At 41.1% G+C, this 20,817-nt stretch overlaps 1 protein-coding gene across 1 annotated transcript in view; it reads right to left on the minus strand.

Moving 5' to 3' along the window:
- Window positions 1-20,817, minus strand: part of LOC134413422 (collagen alpha-4(VI) chain-like) — an 80,271-nt gene that overhangs the window by 14,436 nt on the left and 45,018 nt on the right. Inside the window, exons 17-31 of the mRNA XM_063147598.1 lie at window positions 20,320-20,364; window positions 19,896-19,949; window positions 19,284-19,346; window positions 17,604-17,669; window positions 16,994-17,047; window positions 15,219-15,254; window positions 11,828-11,890; window positions 11,323-11,385; window positions 9,328-9,390; window positions 7,721-7,783; window positions 6,317-6,367; window positions 3,516-3,551; window positions 3,075-3,137; window positions 2,074-2,136; window positions 1,053-1,088 (exon numbers count right to left, since the gene is read on the minus strand). Of these exons, the coding sequence (XP_063003668.1) occupies window positions 1,053-1,088; window positions 2,074-2,136; window positions 3,075-3,137; window positions 3,516-3,551; window positions 6,317-6,367; window positions 7,721-7,783; window positions 9,328-9,390; window positions 11,323-11,385; window positions 11,828-11,890; window positions 15,219-15,254; window positions 16,994-17,047; window positions 17,604-17,669; window positions 19,284-19,346; window positions 19,896-19,949; window positions 20,320-20,364 (819 nt within the window). The remainder of the gene's footprint in view (window positions 1-1,052; window positions 1,089-2,073; window positions 2,137-3,074; window positions 3,138-3,515; window positions 3,552-6,316; window positions 6,368-7,720; window positions 7,784-9,327; window positions 9,391-11,322; window positions 11,386-11,827; window positions 11,891-15,218; window positions 15,255-16,993; window positions 17,048-17,603; window positions 17,670-19,283; window positions 19,347-19,895; window positions 19,950-20,319; window positions 20,365-20,817) is intronic.

The raw sequence follows: 20,817 nt of genomic DNA on the forward strand, positions 1-20,817 counted from the left end.
AAGATACATAACAGACCGCCTTCCCTTATATATACTCAGTTGACATTTAAGATAATCAGAGGAGGCCTTGGTGGTCATTCCAAAATGAAAGGAATTTCGCTATTATAACCCCTAATGGTGAGCCTTCTCTGTAGTGGCACCCACCTTCTAGAATACTGGTCTTCAGAACCATCTCAGACTCCCAACCTGCAACATGGGTCACGATGACCCTTTTGGGTCATGACCCACCAGTTGAAGACCAGTGCTCTGGAAAACCCTCCCCTGTGCAATTTGGGAAGCAGAAAATGAGCATCTTTCAAACGCCTCCCAAATATGCACCTTTTCACTCAGGCTTTGCCTGAGCTGTAAGTAAACTAATCATGCCCCTCTATTTTGCTGCTTCTTAAACAGTTTTTACAGTATCTGTTTTAATATTGTGTTTTTCAAGTCATGCTTTTTAACGCTGTGTTTAAATATTAGATCTAGATATTTTAATATTGTGAACCGCTGAGAGATTTTACTATATTCAGTGGTAATACTACAAATAAATAAATATTGAGCTCGATGGGATTTTCTGCCAGGTAAGTGTGAACAGGATAGCAGCCCAATACAGCTTCCTTTAAAAGAAAAAAGCAATACCCTGTTTCCCCAAAAGTAAGACATCCCCCGAAAATAAGACCTTTTTTTTTGTTCAACAATAAATGTGTACCATATTCTTCTTCATGGAAAAATAAGACATCCCCTGAAAATAAGACCTATCACATCTTTGGGAGCAAAAATTAATATAAGACACTGTCTTATTTTCGGGGAAACACAGTAGCTATTTTGTCACTGTTGCTGACATCAGTTGGTACAACACAAGGTTTCAAAGTTTCAAGCTACATCTCTCCCATATTATGCCCACTTTATTGATTATTTGTTGCCCTTTGCCTTAGCAAGGAGACATTTTGAAAAGGAGAGGCTAAGAACTCTACACCATCTATATTTACTGTTGATATTATTTACTAGTTAAGAAATAACTTCATGTATAGTTTGCATCGCATTCAGCAGTGAGAAAGTAAATGAATACAAACCGTCATATCGGCTGTGCCTCTTTGTGCTTTTCGACCCTGAAAAGGTTAAGTATATATTCAGAAAATCAAATTACCATGCAATGTTTTAAAATGTATGTACAGGGAACAGACAGAAAGAAAGAAATCAAGTTTATATATTCTCAAAACAAGGATGATTTTCCATTGTGTCAGTTTGCAATGTTCCCTTTCTTCCTAGCATCACCTTCCATGATATTGCTTCACAGCAGGAGAATACCAGTAACCACTTTATAACATATTCTTCCACAGATCCACAGTGACATATAGTAAAATTCTCCTTCTTACGTAGGTAAGATGATGCAGACAATGGAGTTACCCCGCTGAGAAAATTCACTTTGGAGTAATTTCATTCTGTGTACATTCACAATTTTATTTATTTATTATTTATTTATTTATTTATTACATTTTTATACCGCCCAATAGCCGAAGCTCTCTGGGCGGTTCACAAAAATTAAAACCATAATAAAACAACCAACAGGTTAAAAGCACAAATACAAAATACAATATAAAAAGCACAACCAGGATAAAAGCATGCAGCAAAATTGATATAAGATTAAAATACAGAGTTAAAACAGTAAGATTTAAATTTAAGTTAAAATTAAGTGTTAAAATACTGAGAGAATAAAAAGGTCTTCAGCTGGTGACAAAAAGAGTACAGTGTAGGCGCCAGGCGGACCTCTCTGGGGACCTCTCTTTTATTATTTTGTACTGCTATTTATTCTTTTCAATATTATCCAAAGTTATTCTTTTTTTCCTTATAAATTCTTACAAATGTTCTTACAAACATACATGGAATCAGATCCGCTTGAAGAGGAAAATGTCATTGGAATTCAAGACATAGTTACATCTAGATTGTGCCCTTGAGAAAACTGATGACCAGATTATTATTATTATTGTTAGAAATGTCTGATCACTAAAACATAAATTGTTAATGTATTTTCGACTACATTCAGCTTCAAAGTTCAACTGAGGTTAATATGCATTTCTCTTTGAATCACATTACCATTCTTCCAGATGGTCCTCGCGCTCCTCGGTCACCCACTGGCCCTGGTATTCCACCATTGGCCTTAAAAAAAGGCAAAGAGTTCATTAAAACTCAAAAGATTCAGTTGGTTCAGATATCAGCAAGGCTGTTAATCAGCTGTTAATCTGCTATATCTACTTTCAGCTTCATTGCAGAATTGAGATCTAAGCACTACATGAAGAGTGTTTCCTTTCCTGCCTTTCCACTACATAACCTCTAGCTGGCACTGTGGTGTAGTGGAATAGTGCAAATATGCAAGAAGAAATCACACATTCTTTCACTTTCATAATTAAGTGCTGCACATTCTCTGCTATTAAAAAAAAAACCTCACCAAAAGTGGTGGTTGGACACAGAAGCAAAACTGGAAGGTCTAAAGAACCTGAAAACAACTGTGAGCAGGGAATGATGAGCACAAAATAAATGCCTCATGTAGAAGATCCCCAAGTAGATATTAATCAGTTGTAAACTTTGACAACTGGATTCTAACTTGAATCTAGCTGGAGATGATTACCTATATCCTGAAATATTTGCTTGTAGTAGCAAGCCGCTTGAACAAATCCCTCAGTCTCTGTTAGTTCTTACATTGCTGGTCACCTGCCATGAGGTGGCCAGTGCCATCACTTTTAATTCTGGATTGGTTGTCACATGTAGAACAAAAAAGCACCACACAAGTGGCACATAGGGCTGGATATAATCCCCCAATACACTGTTGTCTACATGATACTGAAGACCCACAAGTGAAAACCCATTTCCATCTTTGGATCTGACTGACCAATTCACCCGACTTAAAGATAAAGGAATGTCCAAAGTAATCATTGTGATCTATACAAAGATATCCTACCAGCCTTTTCCTAATAAGATTTTAAAACCTGTCCACAATGCACACAAGAAAGGAACATGCGTCAGCTTGAAGAACCACAGTGATGTGTATCCTTCATCTTTACAAATCAAAACCTGCCATGAATGTTTAAAAGCATCACCCTTTGCCCTCTCGGTCCTTTGGCGCCTTTATCTCCTGGAATGCCTGAGTCACCATCTTCTCCCTTCAAAGGAATCAGAAACAGGGTTTTGCAACTAAGGGTCAAGTTTGACATCAGGTGGGAGCTCATGTTTGGAGCTCCTCTCTGTTTCTTTCTGAAAAAGCATCTTGCAGGAGACCTCAGTTTGGACTGAGGCCATGATGTGGCAGGACGAAGGGTATGGGCGAACACTATGACGAACACTATGAAAGCAGTTTGAAAACGACATATGGACTGTGTCATGGGCCCCAACAGTTGTCAGTGCACTTCGATACCATTATAAAGCAGTAGTGTAGATCCTGCCCCAATCTGCATGTCTATTTTGACTTATAAGAAGCATACAAGTTAAAAAGAAAACCAATGCATATGGAAAGCATAAATGCAATACTAGTACTTTCATACCTGTGGTCCAGAGGTGCCAGGACATCCAGTCTGTCCCTGGCGTTAGAGAAAGAGAAACAAAACATTGGTCTGATGGTGCCTTCGTTGTGCTTGTTTCATAAGACAGTTCATAAGAAGAAGAAAATCAACAAATGCTATATATATACTGTTTAATTAAATACATCTGCAATGTCTGTATTACTTTATCCAAGAGCCCCAATGGAAAGGCAGTGCTAGATATGAATACTAAAGCCCCACATCTTGGATAGGAACTCTGATCTTGCATCCCTAAGAACAGAACCATCCTAAGAAGTTAAGGCACACAGCCAATCAGTTTTGAAGATTAAGGCTGCAAATCTATGCCCTTTGACTTGGACGTTAAGTCCTATTGAACTTAATGAGATTTACTTCTGAGTAGACATACATAGGGTTGTGCTGCAAAACCAGTTTAAAATACCCATTTTGTTCCCATTTTTGTTGGAATGGAAAATTGGCAAAAATCCAAAAATCAATTAATTATATTGATTATGACTAACTTGTGCCTTTTCCTACACTAGTATACATTTTCTCAGTGTTTTTGTACTCAATGGATGCCAATATGCAACCAGTGCATGTAGCCTGTGCCGCAGATGCACGCAATTACACAATTGCAGTAGGGTATGATAAGAAGGGTGTCCATTAGCTTCTCTTACATCCCACCATTCCAGGTTTAAAAGGTATTGCAATTACCCACTGCACCCAGTATTGGACCTAAAGGGCCTATTCAGACAACACGCTAAGCCATGGTTAGGCCACTAATCCTTTTGCAGCAAATGGTTAGTGAATGTGTTATACTGTGGTTATGTAGCCATGATGGTTTTAGGAATAGTTAACGCAATATGCTAAGTCATGGTCCACACAACACGCTAAGCCATAACGTTGACCTCAAAATGCTTAACCACTGTGGCTTAGTGTGTCGTCTGAACAGGGTCAAAAAGAGATAGTCATCAGCTTAAGCAAAGGCCTGTTCAGGCATTATCCCCCATGTGATGTTAATCATATGGAAAGAAAGTGGGTCTGTTTATGCTGGTCCTGCCCCCACAATTGGGTCCCCTGCCTGAAATTGTAGGTCTGAAGAGGGAAACGACTGTATGCATGTAGGCTGTCCCTGTGAGCCCTGCACAATCAAAGTTCTGTTATCATGGGAGGAGCCCTGACACATAGATCTGGCTCCCCTTTTCAGGCCTCCATCCATCCCGTGGATAGTGGGGCAGAGCCATCAGGAGATTTGACAGTGGGGTTGGCTCCTGTGGGCAAGGCCCTGTTCTCTTCCTCCATGTCATTAAGATCGCTTGGAGGATAATGCCTACAGAGCTATTAGTATGGAGAATACAAACAGATATTCCAGGGCAATATCACATGTGAGACAACACCAACATTATAGAGATGTTACTCTGACATCAAGGCAAGATAGAATGATAAGAAAATGGAGGTCTAGATTAATTCATTGGTAAATTTTAGATTTCAGTTACTATGTACCATCAGGAAGTAAATCAAAGAAACAGTTGAACATTTATTATCATGGGATAATAAATGTAAATCCTGGGCTCGATACAGACCCTATTCAGATGACACATTAAGCCATGGCAGTTAAGCATTTTGAGCCAAACATCGTGGCATAGTGTGTCATGTGAACCATGAGTTAGCATGACAGGTGAACCAGTCCTAACCATGGTGGCTACATAAACATGGTTTAAACATGCTCACTAACCATTTGCTGCAAAAGGGTTAGCAGCCCAACCATAGCTTAGCGTGTTGTCTGAACAGGCCCACAGTCTGTTAAAGCATCATTTCAAGTCCCTCCAGAAGAACTATCCTCCAGTGAAATGAGTTCTTATCCCTTTCCCTGTGTATTTTTGGGACGATCATAAGACTGTACTTGAGGTAGGCAAGATTCTCTTACTTCTCTTCCAAGAGAAGTATTTATAATATTTCTAATAACTATTTATAACTATTTATAATACCTTGGCTGTGTTGCGATGTCCATATTTTCCACAGAAAGGTATGCTAAGGCTGTTTGTTTTGGGCACAGAAAATAATGGCAGGCAAAAGTCCAACTCTCCAGGTAAAGCAACAGAGCAAACCCAATGAATCTCCTACAGTTTACACTAGTGGAGAACTTAATTTTGCATGTAACTGATTTCCACCTCTCCCTCCCCAGCCAAAAAAGACAGCCTTTAACATGATGTATGATCCAGCAATGGAAATCTGCTGCTTTCATTAAATTACTGTAACCCACTATGAACACAACGAACCAAGACCATCCACACAAGCCCTACAGAAATTAAAGCAATTTGTGCAGGACCACAGCCATTTTCTTTTATTGAGGCATCCATGAGATACTTATTCTATAGCAGGGGTGCAGAACCCCTTTTAGCCCAGGGGCCAAATTCCATTTTGGGGAGAACATTCCAGTAGTGGACAGCGTCAAAGGCAAAAGGGGTGAAGCCAAAAACCAAAATTACTAGCAACTTTTATCTTAAAGCTCTAACTGCCAGTAACTAAGCCTTAGAAGAGGCTTTTAGAATGCGGGAAACCTCACAAAATCTGGGGAACCACTAAACAATCAGTAGTTGAGGAAAGGGTGTGGCCTTCTGTGGAGACCAGGGTTGAGTGCCCCCCCCCCAAATGGCCAGATTGGGACCCTGAGCCTGGTGTTCTTCACCCCTGCTCTATAGATTGCAGTGCTTATTGTTAGTGGTTATAACTACCACTCTTACAATCTTAATAATGTCACCGTATAAAGCAGACTGTGTCCCCAAGCTCAGCAGCATAGCTCTCACCTTTGCTCCTTTCCTTCCTTGTAGGCCATAGTCATGTTTACCATCTAGCCCCTGCAAGAGATGGAAAAATGAACAGCTAGTTAATTGTAAGACTGAAGGCCAGCCTTACCATTAGTCAAAGTGAGGCGCCCACTTCAGGCAGCTGATTTTTGGTGTCGAGAAAGGCCAGCAAAGTCTGGGCTATTTAATTTATTGTTGTTGATTTTATTGCCAAGTTGGGAGATGGGTTCTTGTGGATTGTCTGCCTCGGGTGTCAAAATAAATTGACTGGTCCTTGGGTACAGTGCGACTTGACTTGGAGGGAGGAGCATCATTTTCTGCTCCAAATTTTCTGGTCCAAATGTCTTGGACCAGCCCTTAGCAGGGCTATGGGATAAAACCTCACTGATTGTAATAGCAAAATATATGAAGAGCAAATGCATGTATTTTGGAAAAAAATGATCAAGACCATGAAGAAACAAGATGTGAAGGGGTCTAAGAACTCCCCTCCTGCTGTCCTTTGATTCACCCATTCTCTTGGACATCTACAGGACAACTTGCTTGTTCAAATTTTCAGCAAGCCACATTCACAGCGGCATTCTGTCTTCATTGTCTTCCTTGGTTCTAAGAATAAGGGCTGAAGATAACAGTAAGTTGCTCATATTAGAGCTGAAACCTGAATTTTGCACACTCAAATGTGTCTGTTCTGAAAAAAGTTGTGACATTCAAATTTCAAATAGGAAATGTGAACTTCAGTGACAAAATGGATGTAGCTCAATTCAGCTTGGCCTGCTGAATGCCAAGTTTTAGTATTGAGATTTGTTTCGCATCAATTTAAACACTTTGACAGATAATTTTGAACATGGGAAATTCAGCCAATTTTTTTATCACTACTTAAGGGAGGAGCTACATGTTTCACCCTCAAGAATTTGTCTTCCTTCGGCCTTGAAATAAATTTGCCTATATTCCTGAGGAAAGCAAATTGATGATGATGGTGATGATAATGCCATGAATTAGAAGTAATAAAGAATCAAAGAAAATAAAATGACGCTAGAGGTCTTGAAACCTTCCCAGAAACTGAAGGCAGCATCCAGTGCTGTGGCCAGATCTCCACGGAGTATGTTGCACAAGTGGGACATGCCATCAGCATAGCAGGGAGTTAGTGCTTCCTAGAGCATCCCTGGAAATTAAGCCAAGAAATTCAATTCCAGAATGGGACAGATCAACAGAGCTCTTTTCTGATAGCTCTACTGACCTGTTCTATTACAGAAATGAGCATTTTTACTCATTTCCAATTGCTTTAGGAAGCTTCCTGTTGTGGCAGTGGTGGGTCCCACTGCTGGTGCAAGGACAGCACTGGATACTGCCCTAAAATTCAGTGACAACGTTCAAGTAAAGAGACAGAATCAGTAAGGAAAGACTCACAGGCGAGCCTCGTGGTCCAGTTGAGCCCTGTATGCCTTTACCTCCAGGATCACCATATTCACCCTTTCATGTTATGAGATAAGAGAGAGAGAGATTAGCCAATGAACGCAATAAACTACTATTTTCCAGTTTTATTGGTTTTGTTTTCTATAGCTTAGTTCTCACTGTGGTGGTAATCTGTCTGGGTTGTACCACTTCAAACTACAGATGCCCTTCATGGGGGCCCTTTCTACACCTAAGGATTATCCTAGGACAATGGAGGGATTGTCTCTGCCTGCTCCTGGATCCCTTGTGTGTTATTTGCATGCACAGGGATGATCCCGGGATGATCCCTAGAAAAAAGGCAGGAGTAGAAATGGCCGTAGAAAACTAATGCCCTTTAAATAAATATTTATTTATTTATTTATTACATTTTTATACCGCCCAATAGCCGAAGCTCTCTGGGCGGTTCACAAAAATTAAAACCATCATAAAACAACCAACAAGTTAAAAACACAAATACAAAATACAATATAAAAAGCACAACCAGGATAAAACCACGCAGCAAAATTGATGTAAGGTTAAAATACAGAGTTAAAACAGTATAATTTAAATAATGCTCTTCACATAGAAAACTAAGGCCAGACCTACAATAAGCAGGTTATAACACTTTGAAAATGACTTGTAAAAGATATATCGAATGTGTCCTGGGCCCAAACAGTTGTCAAAACCATTAAAAACCATTATAAAACAGTAGTGTAGATCCTGCCTAAATGTGAGGGGGTTCTAGCCTAGCCTATTTCCTGACCGAAGGCTGTTTACAGTGAATATAATTTGCACTGAAGTAACTTTAATGCAAAAGGTCAGAGGTGAGGAAGGGCATGTTGGCACCTCATCCTACACAACCCAGAGATGCCCTATGCCTGTGGAGAAAGGCTATATTCCCATAAGGAAAAGGCTAACCACAAAACACTAAGATGTTATTTGCATGGTAATCGATACATTATAATAGACTATCTGTAAGCATTCTTTTCTTTTCTTTCCTTTCTTTTTTTTTAAAAAAGAACAAAATCAATAGAATCAGACATGGATGACCACTAGGTGCTTTGAGACTGAGCACTCCTAGAGAGGGATGTAGGAGGAATCTGCAATGGATTCAAATAAATTCAAATTCCACAGCAAACTATATTTTCCCAACTCGCACGGATTTTGCAGCTATTCCATCTTTCTCTCATTAACAGCCTTTTTTTTTCCTGCTAAGAAGAAAGATGGAAGAAGTGATGGGAAAAGATTGGAGGGCAATGAATTGAACATGACATTGTCAGGATGCCCGATAAAATAAAGCAGGGCAGTTGCAGAAGAAAAACCTCGAATGGAAGCTTCACTTGTAGTGTAGGAGGAAGGAGAGGAAATCCCTTATCTCTGTTTTCTGATTAGAGATAAGAGCAGGGGCCAGAGGGGAAAATTCAGCAGGGCAACTTTGACCTACGGGTTGAGATTCCCCAGCACTACTGTACAGGATTACTATTTATACTGTACGTATACTAGACAAATTGAAGGCTGCTTGCTACTTTAAAAGACACTTGATCAAAAGCACAAAGGGTAGTATTGAAATCAGGCATGCTTACCTTTTGACCTGTAAGTCCTAGTTTCCCCACAGAGCCAGATTCACCTTCAGTTCCTGGACTACCCTCCAATCAGAAACACATATTGAGAGTCACATTAAGGGGAGAAAAACACAGTTCCTGACTTCTATTCAAAGCACAAAACTGTTGGCAAAATTTTCATTTTCTGCTTCATAACATATAGCCTTCCTGACCACAGTACTCACTGGTAGCCAGTTGAATAGCTTTTATGTTTTCTCTATAATCATATCCAGGTTTCCAATCATGTCTGTTAAATCACTATGCTGAAAGACACAGACACTACAACTGGAACTGAATTCACTAATTTCTTCTAAAAATGTCTGTCCATGTCTCATGAAAGAATCCACTCAAATGGACAACATAAGTTGTATTTGGTAGGGCTTATTTATGCAGAGAAAGAGGGGAGAAAGCCTTTTCAGGGAAAAGGTCATAGGACTCAGAAAACTTAACGAGGAAGGGATGAATGGTGGAGGCTATTAGAAGCTGACTTCCAGAAATCAGAAGCTTCCTAATACACATTCACACAAGCTTATTGACAAGGTGTGGGCTCCCAATGGACATCCTTCACTAGTATACAAAAAGGAAATGCCTGTATGATATTTGCAGAAGACAAACATTATGAAATTATACACGTTATTTTCCCTTGCTCATTCCTTCAATGGCCTTAAATGATAGTTCCCCATTCTATTAAATGCTGAACAGCAGAAAAAGCCATCATAAAGGAAATAATAATAATTATTTTATTTATTTATTTATTACATTTTTATACCACCCAATAGCCGAAGCTCTCTGGGCAGTTCACAAAAATTAAAACCATAATAAAACAACCAACAGGTTAAAAGCACAAATACAAAATACAATATAAAAATCACAACCAGGATAATAATAATTTTAGTGCATATGGGAAGGATTTCAAAGAAACTATTTCCCCCAAAATTGCTAAATCAGTAGGCTGACAAAAAGCTATTAACAACATGGATTCAAAACAAACTGAATAACTTTCAATGAGTATGTGATAGTGTGTGTTTGAACAGGGACACTGTGTCTTGTGAACAGAGGACATTTTATACATGACCCCCAAAGGGTCTGCTCTCTGTACTGTGCTGCAAATATAAAATATGCATTGGCCAAAATGCACATTTAAATGACATATTAGCAACATTCAGACTTAAAGGTACTCTACCCAGTGCAATGGTAACCTAAGCAAGGCTGTTCTAATTCAACTACAGATTTCAAAACCCAAGATGTGATGAGACTCTGAGCAAAGTATTCATGCACAAAATGTCCAAGGACTCTAAAGTCAGTGAGAATAGCTGAAATTTAACAAGGCAGTCAGGTTTCCATGGCACTGGCCCAAGAATTTTTTTTAAGATAGAGTTCTTGAATGCAGACTATGCATCTGTGGCCAACATCAAGTGGAAGACATTGTTCACGACATGTTAATTTGCCCTCTGTATAGGGACCCAAGAGAGAGATTCCTGAAAGCCTTGTTAACACAGGGATATAGGAATGCTCTTGCAGAAACAGTTCTTTTTCTTCTGAGTGATACCAACAGTTATGTGACACATAAAGTGGCTTTGTTTGCTCCGGCAGCAAAAAAATATTAGGAAGAGAGAACTAGACAAAATTGCCATAAACTGCTCAGACTGCTGAGTGAAAGCTGAGTTTTAGTTATGGTGAATTCTAAGTTATCTGTATAATTTTCTACCGTTTGAAATATTTATATTACTGTATATATGTATAAATATTTTCTTTTGATGTATTTGTCATGGCCTTTGGCTAGTACAATAAACTTTGAATTTGATTTGAGATAGTTCTGCCTCATGTGAGGTTTTGTTTGTTTTTTGGTAGGCTTAATAACTGTCACACTTTCCTATCCTGTTTGTTTTATAAAGAGCCAAAAATCAATTTTGGAACAGAATGTTGTAAGAGATGATAAAACACAGTTTATAAAGTAAGACATGTTTTAACACATACTTGAGGACCTTTTAAGCCTTGTAGTCCAATAGGTCCAGGTATTCCTTGTTGGCCCGATGTACCCTGGTGACATAGGAGACAGATCTGATAGTGAACCATAAAGTGCAACGTATTTCTGATAACATGTACACCAAGACCCAGGCCAGATCTACACAAAGCAGAATATAACACTATGAAAGCAGTTTGAAAACGGTATATGGAATGTGTCATGGGCCCCAACAGTTCTCAATGCGCTTCCATACCATGATAAAGCAGTAGTGTAGATCCTGCCTCAGATGCAGTGTAATGATTTAGGCTGATTCACATACCCACTCCAGTCCAGTACATAATGACTACACAGTCTGCAGGGAGCTGGTCAGATGGGCACCCAATGCAATATGCTCTGCAGAATTTAGTTGTAGCAAGTCATCACAAGCCATTCTAAACATTGGGTGTTCCATGAAATGAGTGTAATACTTTTCCCATGTGGCATTGAGTACTCCTCCTCAATATCGCTTTGTCTTACCTGCTGGCCTTGTGGCCCAGTTTCCCCTGGATAACCTGGTTCCCCTTCATTTCCTGGCACACCCTGCCAAATCAAACATTAAGAACTCAAGAAAATGTGCATTTCCAAACACTTCCAACTTCCACTGAAAATTAATACATGCAATTCCAGCCAACACATAATTTGCAGAAGCCTGTGATAACCCATAGTCAGCCACAACCTCACAACCTCTAAGCTAGCATTGCCTTCACCAACCTGACCCCCTGCAGATGTTTTGGATTACAACTCCCAGCTTTCGCGACCACTGTCGATACTGGCTAGGGCTGGTGAGAACTGGAGTTGAGAACATCTGGAGGGCACCTGGATTGGGGAAGATTGCTCTAGCATCTGAGAGAATGGGAAGGAGGCATTCATTCAACAGCAGTCTACGACAGGTATGGAGAGAAGGTAGATCTTCAGTTGTGGTGGATGTCAACTCTTAGTGCTTTTTGTGAACATTTTAAGTAAGATCAAAAGGCATGGAGGCAGCCATTCTCCTCTGCCCTCCCACAACTGGCAGTGGCAATGGCAGCAGTGGCTTGGAGCTGCTACTGTAATTTCCCATAATGCTCCCACAATAGTATCACTGCTGAGCATTGTGGGAGATTTAAAGGGCATTTCTAAGGTGTGTGGTACAGATGGCCCAGGGCAGGTATTAACACAGTGGTGGGCCCTGCTCAGGCCCTGGTAGCTGCCTGAGGAAGTTGTGTGTTGATTCCTGGCCTGGCCTGAGAGAAGATGGACACCTTTAAAAGGACACCTTTATGTTCATCGTGGGTTGAGCAACAGGGCTGTGAAGGAGGGGATTTAAACATCATTGCGGGTGGGCAAAATTGAATCCTCGGTGTAATTTTGACTCTTGAAACACGAAAACAGAAGAGGAATAGCAAAAAGACTCATTATCAAGCTTTCCAAACCTGTTTTTGTATTTTTAAAAATTTTTTAATTGCCCCATTAACCTCATAGGTCAGTTGATTGATGCTTTTGGGGCTGAGGCCTTCAAGCAAAAATGACATGCACAGTGTTTTTCTTTTCTTTTTTAAGGCTTTTGTTCAGTGACAATAGAAAAATTACTGGGGCAAGCTGTAATTTGAAAATGTTTATTGATCCTAATGCCATGCTGAGAAGAGGTTTGGAAACAAAGAAAAGTAAGACTCCGCAGTGCTGATTAACAATAAACTTTGGATAGGAAGACCATTCTCTAACATTTTAAACATGTGTTTGTGGCTGGATCAGGAGAAGAAAATTCAGATAAATGTCAAAGCCTGCAGGGCCCTCTACAGCTCCTTGATAGTATTATCAGTGTGTGGATGGTTGGATCCACAAAGAAGATATTGTGAAAAAGCTGGCACAGATGGATGGGGACGAGATGGATGCCAAGATTCTGACCTAAGGCAGGAGACGTTTGATTTTGAGGCCAGAGTCCCTTCATCCCATTTTTGAAAACTAAGAACATAAGATGAATGCTCCTGGATCAGACCAAAAGGGTCACTGAGTCCAGCATCCTGTAGTGCCTCCCACAGTGGCCAGCCAGAAGTTTCCAAGAAGCCACCAGGCAGGGCTTGACAGCAAGAGCCCATGCCTACTGGGGCTCCCAGAAAGCAGTATTTCAGGGCATACTGCCCCTGGAAGAAGAAGAAAGCTTCATATGATTATTCATTACATTTCTTCCCTTCCTCCAATGTGGCTGGAGTAGTTCATAAGAACCCTATCACATAGGGCTGCGGTTTCCCACATGGTGTCCGTGGACACCTCCCTTGGTACCCTGCAGGCTCCCTGCACATTCTGATTTTTTATTTTAAGGCTTAAGTTTGTTTTTAATTAAAAATGGTAATTAACTGGACTCCGGCATGCCGCAAGCTGAAGGGCTTCCTTCCAGCGCCATCTCTCATTTGGCTTCAAAAGAGTGGTTTTGTGTTTTGGAACTCAGATGCCACCTCTGTATTGTCATAGAATAGTGGAATTGGAAGGGGCCTATAAGGCCATCGAGTCCTTATAGGAATCCACCTTAAAGCACACGTGACAGATGGTTGTCCAGCTGCCTCTTGAATGCCTGTAGTGCGGGAGAGCCCATGACCTCCCTAGGTAACTGGTTCCATTGTCGTACTGCTCTAACAGTGAGGAAGTTTTTCCTGAAGTTTGTCCTTAGGTTTCTGGCAGAAAGTCACTTTTCCTATATTGGTTTGCCTTCTGAATGGGCAAGTGTTCCCCCTTGCCACATGGCAGTCATTTTGTGAGAGTGCCCATGACACTCTCGCAACATTCTAAATGTGTCCATTGTCCCAAAAAGTGTGGGGACCCCTGATGGAAAGCTGAGAAATGGCAACTAGCTCAAGGTCACCCAGGCAGCTTGATTTAACCCTGATATGGATTGCTTATTTACGTACAGCTGTAGGCACATAGAGCTGCCTTGCTGATGTTCTACTCAACACATAGACATTGCAGAACAGGGCAAGAAGGTACGCAAATAATTGGGGTGGGAGATCAGACATACTTCTGTTACCCCCTCCATATGTTGTCTGTACATATGGGGACAGGTGATCTTTGGAACACCCCCAGCTTTTGAAATTACAGTGCACAGGCCTGAGAGAAGAGGCTCTTTGGTGTCAGCTGCAGAATTTGCATAATTTGCACATCTTCTGGGCATCCTTAGTGCAATTTGTGCAAATTACGCAAATTTGCACAAATTAAATTTATAATTTGCGCAAAGGAAAAACACAAAAATTCGCTAACTGGCCTGGCTTGCAGCAGAGCAAGTCAGGCCAGTTAGCAGAAAATAATCCAAATGGGGGGGGGGGGGGGGAGCCAATAAAAACCCATTGACCTCCACACCCCAAATGGGTTTATCTGACATCCCTGTTGTATAGTACTGCAACGATTAGTGGTTACTGCTCCTGTTCTGCTAAACGAAATGCTACCCAATGAAATAAATTTGTCAAGGTGTAGGACAAAACGAAGGAAGTGGTTTATGCTGAAATCATTTGTGGCAGGAGCATACTCTTGCTAAGTATTCTGGCCAAGTGCAGGTGTGAAGCTTAACCATGGTTAACCGTTGTGTCCAAATAACTGGACGGTGGCTAAGAATTGGCCACAAACTAAGAACTGACATCACAGTTTGAAGGGGGTTGCCAAACATGGTTGGTTTGAAGTTTTAACTGTGGCCTGCTCATTGTTTCAGCCTTACTAATTTATCGCCACTTGTAGATTTACACCTGGACAACAATCTTTCCAAGAATAAAGTTTAGAAATATCCTTATTTTAATGAAAGCCGAATGATGAGCGCACAGTAAATGTCTTGTGTAGAAAAGCTCAAAAGCTCAGACTCATCTCATAAAAATACATTCAGTAGCATAAGAATGCAGCAACTACTGACCTTTAAACCAGGAAGACCTCTGTGGCCAAAAGGACCCTAAAAGATGGAGGGGGAAAGACAGCTTCAGCACCCCAAAATCAAAAATAATGGCAGAAGGCCTTTTGACGATGTGAAATATGTATCTCATGCCAGCCCCCTACAAGTCATTGGAGAGTGTTAGTCAGCAGTTTCAGCTCTGCCAATGGGACACTCAGTGTCTCCACTTCCTTAGAGACATTTTATGGAGCAACCATGTATTTTGAACAGGCCCCACCCAAAAGTCAAAACTAGCTCATCTGCTTGCAGCCAAACTAAATAAACCTATAGGAGAATGAGAAGCCAGTGGGAGGGGAAAGCGGACAAATTCTTAAATCTTCTAAAATAAGCCTCAGCAGATGGTACTGGCCTACAACTCCCAGCATCCCCAACCAATTGGCCACACTTGCTGGGTTATGAGGTTTATAGTTGAACAATACCTGGGAATTGTTGGGAACCCACAGTTGGGAAGGGATGCAAGTAGGCAATTTTCTCATAGTGTCTTGATAAATTAGCCAAAAAAGGGGTTTACTGAAGATCCAACTTTCTAGCCTTAGGGCCAAATGGCCTTAGTGTGGAAGCCATAAAAACATTTGAGAACTACAAGTTCAATCGCAGCTTTTAAAGCTCAACTAAAAACTTTTCTTTTTCCTAAAGCTTTTAAAACTTGATGTTGTGCAGACTTTATACTGTTAGTTTTACCCTACCCTGTGCCTGCTTACCCTACCCTGTGCCTGTTTGCATTCTCTTCCCCTCCTTATTGTTTTACTATGATTTTATTAGATTGTAAGCCTATGCGGCAGCCTATTTACTGTTTTACTCTGTACAGCACCATGTACATTGATGGTGCTATATAAATAAATAATAATAATAATAATAATAATAACAATAAACAGGAAGGCACCAATCACAGGATGAAAATGGGAAGAGGCTTCCTGGTGCACAGAGAAAAGGTTTATTAATGCAAAATGTAGGAGATTGCTAGGTTTATTAAAGGTTTAATGAATTTAGCAATCTCCTACCTTTTCCATCCCACTAAAGTACATTTACCTAATTTTAGTGTGGGGGGGGAGAGGTTTAAGACATTATTTTATTTATTTATTTATTTATTTATTATTTACTTACTCCATTTCTAGATTGCCCAATAGTCAAAACCCGCTGGGCGGTTCACACCAATAAAACCATAAAATACAAGATGATTGAATACAAAATAAACATTTAAAAGTTTAAAATTACGGTATAAAAATAATTAACGAATACAACCCAGCTGCAGTGCAAAGATTTAAAATACAATACCAGATTTAAAACAGGAACTGGAAAAACAAAAATGCATGGAAAAACAGAAAAAGATCTTCACCTGGCGCCGAAAAGAGCACGGTGTAGGCGCCAGGCCAGCCTCTCTGGGAAGTTCATTAGACCACCAGGGTGCCACAGCAGAAAAGGTCCTCTTCTTAATAGCTACCCACCTCACTTCTTTTGGCAGGGGCTCCCAGAGAAGGACTGCTGAAGTTGATCTTATGGCTCGGGCAGGGGTAAATGGGAGGAGTCGATCCTTTAGCAAACCTGGCCCCAAGATATTTAGGGCTTTGAATTGGGACTGTAAATGGACTGGCAGCCAGTGCAAATAGAAAAATACTGGCATAACGTGATCACATTGGCCAGTTCTCGTTAACAATGACATTATATAGGAAGAACAGAAGAGTTTGTCCCTGTAAACCCAGACACAACATTTCATTCCACTCTATTACGACTCCTCTTACGTTTGTACCCTCTTCTCCTGGTTCTCCTTGTACACCATCGGCCCCGGGTTCCCCCTGCAAAGCATAGTGAGATTGCTGAATTACATTTCTGCATTTCCCATGCGCCCGCATCAGAGCTAGGTCATGTAATTCAAGAAGCACACACTCCTCCAACGCTCATAATATGACATCGTTTTGTTAGCATCTTTGTTGCAATCAACTGTATCAAAACATACATACTAACTTACCTAACTTAAAGACAATAGAGATTTGCTGAGTTTCAAATTCTAAGTACGCTGCCAAAAGCATCTCATTTAATTTGTATTCAATGGACCCTGTAGATATGCCAAACTGCACAGAGATCATCAGAACATCATGCTCATGTGCTTCTCCACTTTCACGCAATCAGATTTAGATTGCAGCATACAGGATCCAAGACTTTGGTGGCTCCTTTTGCTTCTGATGCAAAGTTATGAGCCCCAAAATAAATATTAAGAATAATGCATAAAACAAGAAAACAACAATCCCCGATTCAGTATAATAAGCTGACATTTCAGTCTTGGAAATGTATGCACTTCTCTATTCAGAAATGCCTTAAGTTTTCCTTAATGATTTCTAGATGCTTGGATACCTGCCGCCCTGGGTTTCCTCTTGTACCCGGAGCACCAAAGACATTGCTGTCAATTCCAGGAAGCCCCTGAAAAAACAAATAAAAACAAAAAACTCAAATTCTTAAGTGTTTTCAGAGGCCTCTGCTTGGTTAACGCAGCTGAAAAAACCGGTCACAGAAATAAGATCAACACCAGTTTTAGTTGAAATGTAGGCCTTCCACCCTCCAAAACTACAAATGTTTGCCCTGAAACAAGGGAAGGAAATCATCTCAGTAGACAATGAACTCAAGCATGCACTCCAAGTGGGCGCCTTGGTGATGGGAAGGTAGAATTTCAAAAAGCGAGAAGGTAAGCGGTCAGATCTTGAGAGAGATTTCAATCTGAAATAATGTCGTCCTCATATAATACCTTTTAGAAAAATACAGTTGAGCTCTGCACCAGAAAAACACCAGATTGTGTCCAGTTTCTTTTCACTTCCAACAAGGGGTTGGGTGAAATGGTCCCCTTGGACCATCGCTTTCCATATGCATGTGTACACTGGAAAGGCAGTAGCATCGTGGGGTCTAGTCACAACATAGCTTGGACATAACTGTCTCTTAGAAGCCAGCTGGGCAAGAACTGGGAGTCATCAGTTCTCTGATCTGCTGCCCCCTCTGCTGAGCTGTAGCACTTGGACAACTTTCAGGTGTACTGGATCTTCCAAAACAGGAATAGCAATGAAGGAGCTCAACTTCGAACTGGGACCTAGCCTGCATCACAACGTCTTCCACACTCTGGTATGTCCCTGTGTGTTCTCCAGTTTGCCCTTCAGCTGTGACCTCTGGCTTCTCCCTTCAGTCCTGACTTCTGGTCCTTGTTCCTCAGCATTCACTCCCTGGCTTTCTCCTTGATTCCAATTCTTGGCTTGGTTCCTTGGCTCTGACCCCCGTGCTCAGCTCCCAGCTTGCCTCTAATTATAGTGGTGAAGGGGTGACACAAAGAGAAGAGGGCTGGAGGGCCATGCTTTTAACCATGCCCCTATCATCCTGTGGTGCATGCTGGCTTCCCATGATCTAGTGTAACTTCTGCAGGGGGCTTTTCTGCTCTGTGCAATTAAGATCCCTGGAAGATCAGGGTTCTTAACAACGTGGGAAACCTTCATGCGTAGAAAAAGCTCTCCCCTGTGGAAATTACAGGGAAGCTGTATGCATACATATACTCAGGTTGCTCCTTCATTGCTGGAATGCCTGAACACTGCTATAGAAAACCAGTGGTGTCGTGGTAAACGTTGACTGCAGCCACTCATCATGACCGTCCTCATTGCTATGATCCTCTAAAGAAAGCCCAAAATGTCAGTCCACTCTATTGATCCAGATAATCAAAGCAGTTCTAGCAGTTTCTATCTCCACCAGTATTCTGTAAAGACCTTGAAGACCAAGCTAGCCCAAAACACTTCTCATCACAACACGGAGCAATAGATATTTTGTTGCTGGGAAAATTCATCACAGCAGCACCAGCACTGCCACCAGCTACTATAAGTATCTCAGCTAGGCTCAGAGTGAACAGGGAAGTGGCAGACAATATCAGCAGTCCTACTAACCAAAAATTGCCAGTGCTGCACGCCTGTGAGCCCTCACTGCACCACCCCAGTGTATAAAACCTTACTTCTGATTATTGACATTCTCTTTGATTTAAAAACAGAAATAGACGCTATTACTCACATTGTCTCCTGTTATACCAGCTTGTCCACGCTCACCTGGCTCTCCTCTCGGTCCTTCTCTACCCTTCGACCATGAAGAAAAGACAAGCAGCAGTTCAGATATTGCACACTGCATCACTACACGTCTTTACATTCTCAGATTTCATCCTAGAATTATTATGGCCAGTGGCCACAACCCAACAGAGGTAAGCATGCTTATGTCCACATTTTGCAATATGTGTGTGTGTGAGAGAGAGAGATGAAGCATATTTAATTCTTTAATGCATAGTGGTGGGTGTGTTTAATCGCCTTTGATAAAAGCTGATTGGCACCTGTCAGCCCCTGTATGTAAATAATGGGTTGTGGCTGACCTTAGCCCTATTTAGAGTAGACCCATTAAAATGAATGGGACTTAAGTTAGTCATGATTAAGTTAGGTTCCATTCATGTCAAAGGGTCTACTTTAAGAAGGACTAGCATTGGATACAGCCTGATGCATCCATCGGTTTCAAATCTTAATCATGCAGCAATTCGCAACAGTTTCCATTTCCAAAGGGTGGATTTTCCCTAAAAGATAACACATAGGTTACAGTGGCTTCCATCAACTGAGTTTTGAAGTACAGAACTAGTTTTACCCTCCGTCCCAAGCTGCCTTTTGGTCCTGCTGATCCTGGAGATCCTGTTTCTCCCTAGATCCCCAAAAAGCAAAGGGGAAGAGAAAAAAAAGGAATAACATGCTTAGTTTCAAATACACACAATAATCTTGTGGAATATGCTTCCCATAACAGTCGATCTCAGACAAAGCCTCCTGTCTTTCAGAAGACAAAGACAGGGCTATTTTGAAGACATTTGAAGAATTTGTGAGAGTCTGGTCTTCCCTTTAAGCAATTTTGAAACATTCACAAGATTTTAATATCTGAGTAGATTACAGAGTCTATTTTGTAACAGGTTATTGTTGGACTCTGCATTTCTTTCAAAGCTATGCGCTCCTTTGGTCCACCTCAGAAAGCCAGCTGTGCATGAAAACCATCTGCATCCAAATGTGTGGTTAAATGGTACCTCCTGTCCATCAATGCCTGCGAGTCCAGTATCACCATCTTCACCCTATTGAATCAATTTAAACATAGGCTTATTATGACATTCTTTTTGAGGGCTGTTCTGGCACATTTCTGCTGAGATTCTACATGACAATGCTCTCTGCAGGGCCAGCCCTACCATTAAGTAAAGTGAAGCAACCACTTCAGGCACAGATGCCGAGGCTCAGTGGCGACAGTACCCCGGACTGTTCCTCCTGAGGCCCCCAGCCCTCCCCTCTCTTGGAGAAGGGAGCTGTGTGTGCCAGATGGCTTGTAATACACTCCTAAGCTAGCCTGCTGCCCTCAGGTGGATGGAAGATCCTATCTCATTGCTAGTATTGAAGTGAGGGCTTCTTTAAATTAGCTATTTATAGCACGCTCGTGACTGGCTGCTCACAGAAGTTTCCAGGTGGATTACATGAAGCTGTAAACAAGCAGGACATCTCCTGTGATTCCCCCAACCCATTATTCTATTATTATT

This window comes from Elgaria multicarinata, chromosome 1 (assembly GCF_023053635.1).
Source record: "Elgaria multicarinata webbii isolate HBS135686 ecotype San Diego chromosome 1, rElgMul1.1.pri, whole genome shotgun sequence".
Lineage (NCBI taxonomy): Eukaryota > Metazoa > Chordata > Lepidosauria > Squamata > Anguidae > Elgaria > Elgaria multicarinata.